At 45.3% G+C, this 10,034-nt stretch overlaps 1 protein-coding gene across 1 annotated transcript in view; it reads left to right on the top strand.

Annotated features, from left to right (window-relative positions):
• slc2a15b (solute carrier family 2 member 15b) overlaps window positions 1–10,034 on the top strand; it is a 22,088-nt gene that overhangs the window by 10,116 nt on the left and 1,938 nt on the right. The window contains exons 3-9 of the mRNA XM_062534233.1: window positions 3,090–3,250; window positions 4,334–4,458; window positions 5,055–5,200; window positions 6,103–6,235; window positions 8,627–8,814; window positions 9,080–9,190; window positions 9,722–9,823. Of these exons, the coding sequence (XP_062390217.1) occupies window positions 3,090–3,250; window positions 4,334–4,458; window positions 5,055–5,200; window positions 6,103–6,235; window positions 8,627–8,814; window positions 9,080–9,190; window positions 9,722–9,823 (966 nt within the window). The remainder of the gene's footprint in view (window positions 1–3,089; window positions 3,251–4,333; window positions 4,459–5,054; window positions 5,201–6,102; window positions 6,236–8,626; window positions 8,815–9,079; window positions 9,191–9,721; window positions 9,824–10,034) is intronic.

The following is a 10,034-nucleotide window of genomic DNA, read 5'->3' as shown; positions in this document are numbered from 1 at the left end:
GCACGGCGCAGCGGGATGGAATGTGTGGAGGCCATGCCTGTTAAAGAGTCACAGATAGCCATCTTCTCGCTTCTACGTCTGCCTCACGTGATGGGGGATTGTAAAAGCCCCAGACGGCCCAGAAGATAATGCCCCCCCCCCCCACCCGACGTTGAAGAAGAAGCTAGCCAACATTCCTGGTTCTAAAGCATAAAAGTCCTGCCAAGTATTTGATCCAACCATTTTGGAAACCAGCTCATCCTAATTAGCTGCCTGGTAGATTAGTGATATCGATATGTTCAGTGCACAGGTAGAAAGAATATATATGGCAGGACTTTTACTCTTTGGAACCAGGAATGTCCGCCTCGGGCCATTGAGAGTCACAGGCCATGGTCAAGCACTGCCTTAATATCGCAGTGTATTGGCAGGTTTTCACTCCGAATGATTGGAGCTTATTTGGTTATTCACTTTACCTTGCATCAACGTCCAATTGAATGAGGGTCCAAATGAGATTTTAATGACCATTCATTTGGGAGGCAAACTCTAGGGTGACCTTTTTTGGCCCCGGAGTGGTCAGATGACGAGCTAGTAGCAGCTCCATGTTAGTAATTACATTACGCATTGTGTAGCAAGCCTCCGAAATTTGCCGGGCCATGGGGATTTTCTCTAAATGTCACACACGCTTCTGAGCATGTTAATTTACAGTAACTTTTCAACCTTCTTCTTTGGTCTGTTGTCCCATTTTCTCAGCTCGTTTTTCCCAGGGCAAGTAGTATGTGGGCTTGTAAATAAAAGAAAAGATCCATTTTCTTTTATTGCACTCTCAAAGAACTATCCTGCCACTGTGTATGCACAGTTTAAACAAGACTACTGTATACTAGACCACAGCAGTGTACCTTTAAAACACAAAAAATCACATAATGAACTCAGTCACATTGATTGCCATCCTGGTTCATCCGATATAAAGACAAAGCCAGCTGAATTATATCATTTGGCCGTGACCTGATGAGAAATCGAAAGAGGGAATCGTAGAGAGTGGGGTGGAGAGGCGATGAAACAGAAAGACAAGGAAGAACAGAGGGACGATGTGATGACCATTCCATTTATTTTGTTGTAGAAATAGTACAGTAATGTTTCTTTTAACTTGCATAAAACACCGTCCTGCGGCTTGTATACAATGCGGCTAATACACCGGAAATTACTGTAGGAAGCTTGTCATGTGATGGAAATGACTAAAAGTCCAAAGTCATGTCATGTATTGAAATTGAATTGAAGATTTTATTTATTAATTTGCCTGACGCTTTGATCCAGGGCAACTTACAGATGTCAATTATCACAGAGCCAGTCTCCCTGGAGCGTGGTATTGTTCAGTGCCTTACTGTACCTCCAAAGCACAACGATAGCAGCCGGGAATTGAGCCCACATGCTTCTAGGCTGCTGTGTGCTAACTCAGCTCCTTGGCCACCACAACTGCCATCAGATTTAAACCAATTAATCCCTGAAATGGATTAATTAAAATGAATTAAAAAAGCTTGACCACGCTGAAGCATGAAAAAACTAGAAAGCAGAAAGCAACTATTGAATATTAATCCACATAAAGCCCATTTTCTGTTTTTAGCACAACCCCGTGGCACAGACTGATTTCTGACTTATTTGATAGATTTTATACAGACTTGAACTTTGATTTATTTAGCCACACATCATGTCACAGACTAGAGACTATATTTGTTTCTAAAGCATAAAGCTAATATTTCAAGGGTTCTTGATGAGTATCACACTATTTTTTAACCATTTTTCACAAGTCTGGATTGACTAACATGATATTTACATCTTAAATGTCACCACACAAATGTTATATTCTTATCAAACTTTTGTTATTTCCAGAATGAAATATACTTCCCCGATGACATCAGACATATATATTCTGAATAAATAATATTTTAGTAAATATCTGGATATCTCCCAATCACATTTATTGTCTTTCAGTGTTAAAAAGAAATGTATGCATGAGGTGGGCAAATATGATTTTTTGGAAGATTATCATGTATTATTTAGTTTACTTTTTTGAGGGCTTTTTGCCTTTATTCATATAGGACAGTTGAGAGAGACAGGAAGCAAATGGGAGAGAGAGATGGGGTGGGATCGGGAAATTACCACAGGTCGGAATCGAACCTGGGTCCCCGTGGGCACTCGGACCCATATACAGTATAGCACGAGCGCTGTAGCCCTATTGCGCCACAGCGCCCCCATTTATAGTGTAGGCTACTTTTGACAAAAAAAATGGCAATTTTATAGTGGAAAGGGCACCCGTTTCAGAGAATGACCCAAATGCAATACAGGCTTACTTCTTGCTTATATCAAGACATCAGAGCAATCCCAGGGGCCTTTTTATTTCACAAGATGGCGATGGATTGAAATGGCTCCCTATTCAGGCTACCCTCAAAGCTCCCTTTCAACCACTCCTCCCTCAAGTCACACCATGCAAACAGAATGACTCATCAAAATGATTAAAGTAGTTGCTGCGCAATCATGCCTCAGGCTAGATGGCCTATGTATTTTTTTAAGGAAGTCACTGTTACCGGTATGTAAACACATTTATGAAAATTAGGTATGCCAAATGCATGTGTCAGTGTGGACATACTTGTCATGTCTGGAGGAAAACACACACACACACACACACACAGACTGTGTTGTAAGCTGTCTGTGTCGAGAGGAGACTACCGAGCACGCACACAAACCCAGACAAATGGGTTCAGCAGTGATCAGCAGACTTCACTTCCATGTGTCCTATGGCTAGACATTGTGTCAGGTACTTTGTGAACAACAATTTTTCTTACGCTTCACCTGACACTGCAACATGAGATCCCCTAGTCAATTCTCGTAAAAAAAAATAATAATAAAAAAAAAATCCAAATGATGTTGACCATTATAGGATTCATAAAAGCAATAAATGGGGATATTTCCAAGGGAGTGAATACTTTTCATACAGTCACACAGTTGTTTTGTGTCTTCTCAGCATGAGAAGATTTGAAAGTTGTCTGATGCTTTTCTAGATCTGTTTCATGTAGTGTGTTTCTCTCTCTCTCTCTCTCTCTTGTTCATCTGTGCAGTACATTAAGGAGTTCTACAACAGCACGCTGATCAGGAGAAATGGCGAGGGCGTGGACGAGCAGACCCTCACGCTCATGTACTCGGTCACCGTCTCCATCTTTGCCATCGGTGGCCTGCTCGGTTCCTTCATGGTGGGAATGCTCGTCAGCAGATTCGGGAGGTACGGACGGAGCGCCACGACTATTCCTCTTTGTCGATATTTACAGTAACGGCACGGCTTCACGTGTAGCACACGAGGGCTCATGGTGCCCAATTCGTGTCCCTTCAGACATGTTCAATTTTCTAGTTGGTGTTTCGGCGGACCAAACGATCGCACGACACCACCAGCCCTTTTAGCAAGTGATAATCGAAAGGATTTTGTTTTCCGGACACCAAGGATTCACCTTGCAGTAATTCCCTTATCAAAAAATCCTATAGGATTCCGGTCAAATTTTGGAGCTAAAATCCTATATGATTCCAATAGCAACAATCCTACAGGATTTAGGAATCCTATAGGATTTTTGTTCTAAAATCTGATTGGAATTGGATTTGGAGAGTTGCCTCCATGCAGTTTTGAACTATAACTGAACTTTAGTAGCCTGTGGTGACCCCAATGGTAGGATTCTAGAGAGTTCACAGATGTGAGATAATGTACAGCAGAACGACATTGAAGGAGATATCTGTAAGTAAACAGACCTGTATTGATCAACCCGTAGAGTGTCTCAGTAGCAAACTCACGCATGACTAACAACAGCCCACATGAGCATCAGAGCCAAGAAAAGATAAGAGAGGGGGGATTGAGGCCTCGTGACATGTCATGCCAACGTTCAATTGGACCTTACTGTCCTGTGTGCCTTTGACATGGATGTTCTAAACAGCCAGATCAGATGTCGTGCAGTTGTATTTGAATTCTATACTGAGCATCACAATACTGTAAAAAATGCAAACTAAGTTTGGATGAAAATAGAGATGATCAGCATCTATATCCTAACCTTTAGAACCCCTTTCGGTGTTCGTGTGTTCGTGTGTGTGTGTGTGTGTGTGTGTGTGCGTGTGTGTGTGTGTGTGTGTGTGTGTGTGTGTGTGTGTGTGTGTGCGTGCGTGCGTGCGTGTGTGTGTGTGTGCGCGTGTGTGTGTGTGTGTGTGTGTGTGCGTGCGTGCGTGCGTGCGTGCGTGCGTGCGTGCGTGCGTGCGTGCGTGCGTGCGTGCGTGCGTGCGTGCGTGCGCGTGCGTGCGTGCGTGCGTGTGTGTGTGTGTGTCACAGAAAAGGGACGCTGGTGTGCAGCACGGTGCTGGTGTTTATAGGGGGCGCTCTCATGGGCTCCAGCAGGATGTGTGGCTCACCTGAGATGATCATCGTGGGGAGGTTTATCACCGGGATACACTCAGGTACTAAACACACACACACAGGTACTCCGGCAGCCTCTTACTACACACACACACACACACACACACACACACACACACACACACACACACACACATCCAGGTACTCTGGCAGCTTCTTACTAAACACACACACACACACACACACACACACAAACACACAACCTGTCACCAAACAATCACACCCACATTTCAACACTCACTGTGTATTGTTACTGTAAGACAGTGGAAACGCCTAATGTACTGCTGTGACACTGAGTTCACTTTTAGAGGACCCTAACTGAAGAATTAAGAACAGACACACACACACACACACACACACACACACACACATCTAAAGACACAGTATCACACTGTATTTTTTTCTGCATTCAGTTTAAATATAGTTTCAGTCATTTCACTGTAGATATTACATGCATGCACGGGTCAGCGGGCCAGTGGTGGCGTGGGAAAAGTGCTCTACATTGAGAAGCTTTATGAAGACGGATTATATAGCAGGATTAGAGTGGTGGAGAGACTGACCTAATCTAAGGTCTTAAACCTCCGATCACAGTTCTCATGTTCCGTTTTAACGTTCTGCGCTGCCTGCCGTTCTGCAGGGATCTCGCTCAGCGTCGTGCCCATGTACTTGGGGGAGATCGCGCCGAAGAACCTGCGAGGGTTCCTAGGGCTGGTGCCCAGCATCTTCATCTGCATCGGAGTCTTCATCGCTCAGATCCTGGGTCTGCACGAGCTGATGGGGAAGGTGTGTGGTAAACAATACAACGTTGTGTTGCGTAAACAATAAACAAGTAAACAAGCGCGGGTGCCTCAGCCAGGTCACTGGGTCACCATCAGCACTCAGTCTCAGGGTCAAGTCCCAGATGAGGATTTATAAAACGAGTCTAAATGTGGTTGTTATGGTTAGCATCGTGGTGGTGACCTTGCTAAAAGAAAACATACTGTATTCTAAGGGCTTTTAAAAAGCTTGCAGGTACTATGTCTGTGCTGAAGCGTGGGCTAGGCCTAATAATGTATCATTATTATATAACGGCTTCAAGCGTTTCTAAATAACAGAAACGTGCCTTGCTATATATAATATAGAACCATATAATAATATATGGTGACATAATATAACTATATGTGACACTTTTGCATAGATGTTTTTAGTTAGATGAAAAGACTGTTCAAATGTCAAGGTGTAGCAGACTGCCTCAAAGTGTCTGAAAGGCCCCCGCACCTCTGAGTGTTAAATCCTGTGTGCTGTGCATGTACTCATTTGATTGAGGAAATATATTCATTTTCCCCTGCAGAGAAAGCCTCATTTGTCCCTGCTACATGTTTCTTAATGTCCTGAAATGACTATGAGGACAGTATGTGATTATGTGAATAAGAAAGTCAGGAAAACTACTAACTGAACGGAGTTTACTCAGGTATACAAATAAAATAAGAAAGATTGTAGTCTTTTGACTAGTGCCCCTCATTCAAGCGTTACTCAAAAAGACTACAATCTTTCAAGAATCTTTCCCAAATCTTGTCAAAGTCTGTCAGTGTAAGGTAGGCTTTAGGTGTGTTCAGCAAGCATGGCCGCCCCTGAGTTCCACATTTTCACACCACGATGGTGGTGGCGGCGGCGGTGGTAGTGATGACATCATTTCCTTCTCGCAGGAGGAGTACTGGCCCCTGTTCCTCTCGCTGGTCGTGGTGCCCACCTTCATCCAGCTCATGCTGTTGCCATGGTTTCCAGAAAGTCCACGGTACCTGCTGATAGAGAAGCGAAACATCCACGCTACCATCACAGGTGAGCTGGACAAGACCCTCCCACCCTACTGGGGCGCCCTCCTCCCTCCCACTCTACTGGGGCGCCCTCGTCCCTCCCAAGTTCCCACTCTACTGGGGCGCCCTCGTCTCTCCCACCCTACTGGGGCGCCCTCGTCCCTCCACTCCCACTCTACTGGGGCGCCCTCGTCCCTCCACCCTACTGGGGCGCCCTCCTCCCCCCCACCCTACTGGGGCGCCCTCCTCCCCCCCACCCTACTGGGGCGCCCTCGTCTCTCCCACCCTACTGGGGCGCCCTCGTCTCTCCCACCCTACTGGGGCGCCCTCGTCTCTCCCACCCTACTGGGGCGCCCTCGTCTCTCCCACTCTACTGGGGCGCCCTCGTCTCTCCCACTCTACTGGGGCGCCCTCATCCCTCCCAAGTTCCCACTCTACTGGGGCGCCCTCGTCCCTCCCAAGTTCCCACTCTACTGGGGCGCCCTCATCCCTCCACTCATGCTGTTTTGTCCGGCTATCTTCACTGTCCTTATTCATTTCACACATTAAATGGAAGGGTATATTATTAGTATTATTATCATTGTTGTTATTATTAGTATTATTATCATTGTTGTTATTCTTATTATTCTTCTTCTTATTATTATTATTATTATTTTATCATTTTAAATATCTAGCATGCCTTGCATGGCTGTGACTGTTAGTGCTCTATGAAAGAGTCAATAAGTAATCTTCAGACTGGGTAGTCAAATGAGTCAAATCATGATAACGGTGCTAGCAGGCTATAACTGTGAGAGCATCGGTGCAATCTTTAATCCTCAACACCCCTCTTCTGGTGACATATCTGGCATATTTCATCTTGAATTTTTTTTTCTTTAAAGTCTTAATCCGTATCACCACCCTTAAAGACAAGAACAACACATTTCACATTATGGCCGTCTCCTAAAAAACAACAGCTCCTTCATTCAGAACAGTGTGCTCCTCAGGCTTCAACCTAGCTGTCCGAGATACGGGCAAAGCTTGGCAATCAGTGTGTGATTTTGGCCCCAGGTTAGCCCTGACTCCGTCAGACTAGGGCAAACTATAGAATTGGGACAATCTGCAGCTGATTTTCGGAGCAGTTTTGTGCAGGCTGGCTCACGGCACCCGATTCGATGTGGTAATCAGCAGCAACCATTGTTCCTGGACTAAACTCGTTGAACTTCTGTCTTTTTTTTTTTTTGGAGCAGTTTGAACATGCAACCCCTCCCCCCAAAAAAAAATGCTTGGTGTCTGCCCGGCTTATAGGTGATCAGCTACCTGTTACTGGCCCTTCCAAGACACACGCACACACACACACGCAACGACACACACACACGTGACGACACACACACAGGCTCCAGCACACACGCAACGACACACACACACACACGCGACGACACACACACACAGGCTCCAGCACTGTCTCCCCAGGCCGCTGAGCACCTCACCTCACATCAAAGAGCAGCTAGGAGCCAGCAGCAGCAGCTACCCACACGCGCGGTTTTGGCAGGCCGGCCAGCCAGCACTAATACTCACAAGTATGCAGGGAGAGGCAGCCACGCAGGGAGAGAGGGTAGCCGGGCAGTCACTATAGATTTGTGGGCTTAGTGGTAGCGCCGCTTGATATCTGGCACGGGTGTATTTAACCACAACCTTCTGAGGGCAAATGTAGGATAATAAAAAGCCGTTGATGTTTTTTTTATTATTATTGTTATTATATTTGATTGGATTTCCTGAGGTTTCATGACATGTTGGGATGAAGCCAAAGAAAGGGCTGCCCCCAGAGGCAGCTAATGTCTGGCTGGGCCTCTCTCAACGTCCCTCCTCGATTCTCGATGCTCGGTCCCACTGATCTATAACTGGCACTGGATAGACTATCCCATTGTTGCCGCCCCATCATTCTTTATCTAGATCAATGGGAACGAGGACCGAGGAAGGAAGGGAGGATAGATAAAAAGACGAATGAGAGGCACACAAAGGGTTGTGCCCTGTGGGGGAATAGTAGTAACAAGCCCTTTGGTTTAGCGCTCGATGGATCATAACATGATAAAGAAAGACACATCTGTTTGTGTTTCTTATGTATTTTTTTATTTATTTGTGTATTTATTTATCTATTTATTTATTTTTAAGAGATAATGAATTACTTCTCCTTCAGTGAAACACAAATGAAGTGTGCGGTAGCATGTGCACACCCTAGTGGTGTCTATCATTCATGTGCGTGATTTAAAACCGTATGAAATGTGTAATGTTTCCACTTATTAATTAATATTATTAATAATACATGTATATAATTGATATATTTCATATCATAGGCAATAATTAAGATATTAGGTTGTTATAGGAAGAGGGTCATTTTCACCTGGTTTGTTCTCTGACGAGCTTGTGTCGCCCCCTGCAGCCCTGAAGTGGTATCGCAGGCGGAGCAATATCCAGGCAGAGGTGGAGGAGATGCAGGAGGAGAGCCGGTCGCTCTCGTCCGTCCAGACGCTGTCCGTGCTCGAGCTGCTGCGCGACCGCTCCGTCCGCTGGCAGGTGCTGACCGTCATGGTGGTCAACGCCGGCATGCAGCTCTCCGGCATAGATGCGGTGAGCCATGTGTGTGTGTTTGTGTCGGGGTGTGGAACTGTGTGCGTGCTTGCATTTGTGTGTGTGTGTTAACTCTTAAAACAAGGAGGGAGTGGTTTTGTTAACATTGATCCGTGGTTTGACTGTGACTAAGCCCACATATTGCTCTTTGGGCAAATATTAGCTTGGGGTGTGCCTGTGTCTGTGTCTTATTTCTATCATGCATTGTCTTCTTGTAGTACCGTCACTGTTCCGTGTTCTCACATATTATGTCTTTGGACTCCAGATCTGGTTCTACACCAACGACATATTCGAGAACGCGGGCATTCCCCGGTCCCAGATCCAGTACACCACCGTGGGAACCGGAGCCATCGAGGTCATCGCCGGCCTGGTCGGGGTGAGAACTCACTGAGGCAGCATTCACGCCACTAGTGCTTTCACCATATGACACACGGTCCCATACACGGGTCATGGAATTTATTTAAATATCATGGAGTTTTAGAAAGTCTATTCCAGAATAGAAAGTCTATTGCTCCGAAATCTTCAGTCGGTATGTTGTACCATTCATTTACATATTAGGATCACGGAATTTCAGTTTTTTTGTCATTCAGGGAAAACTCATGGAAATAAACCTGATGGTAGTTATGGCCAGTTTTGGCTGTAGAGTAGCCTGGGCAGGAGCTAAACAATCCCAGTCTATAAAAACACAATGCTTCACCAGTGCTGTTCTTATTTGCCCTCAATGGGGCCTTCCAGGCAGCGCTGCCATCAAGGCACTACTCCCCTCAGTTTAGGGGTAGGATGAGGGTTGAGGGGGTTAAGGTTAGGAATAGGGTAAAGGTAGTGCCTTTTAGGCTGTGCTGCCTGTAAGGTGCCGTTGGGGGCAAAAGACACCATTGAGCCTGTTCTCCATGTATCACCCTGACAGTGCTTCACCATAGAGAGACTGGGCAGACGACCCCTGATGATTGGTGGATTCAGCTTCATGGGATTCTGTTGTTGTGGAATCACACTGTCACTCATCCTTCAGGTCTTTGTCAACTCACTCTATTATTCACTGGCTGCCCATTTTGCATGACTTTTGTAGTTTTGCTTATTTACTAATTTCATTGGTTTTTTTTATTATATATAAATTACGGTTGTATACTATTTCGCTGGTAAATGTTCTTGTACTAAGTATACTTCACTGTATGTAAAGACCATACATGTGTGTAACTGGTGTCCTTTCCTGTCTGAAACCA

Source organism: Sardina pilchardus, chromosome 1 (genome assembly GCF_963854185.1).
Source record: "Sardina pilchardus chromosome 1, fSarPil1.1, whole genome shotgun sequence".
Classification (NCBI taxonomy): Eukaryota; Metazoa; Chordata; class Actinopteri; order Clupeiformes; family Clupeidae; genus Sardina; species Sardina pilchardus.
The sequence above is the reverse complement of the archived record's forward strand: the minus strand, read 5'-3'. Positions and strand labels throughout refer to the sequence as shown.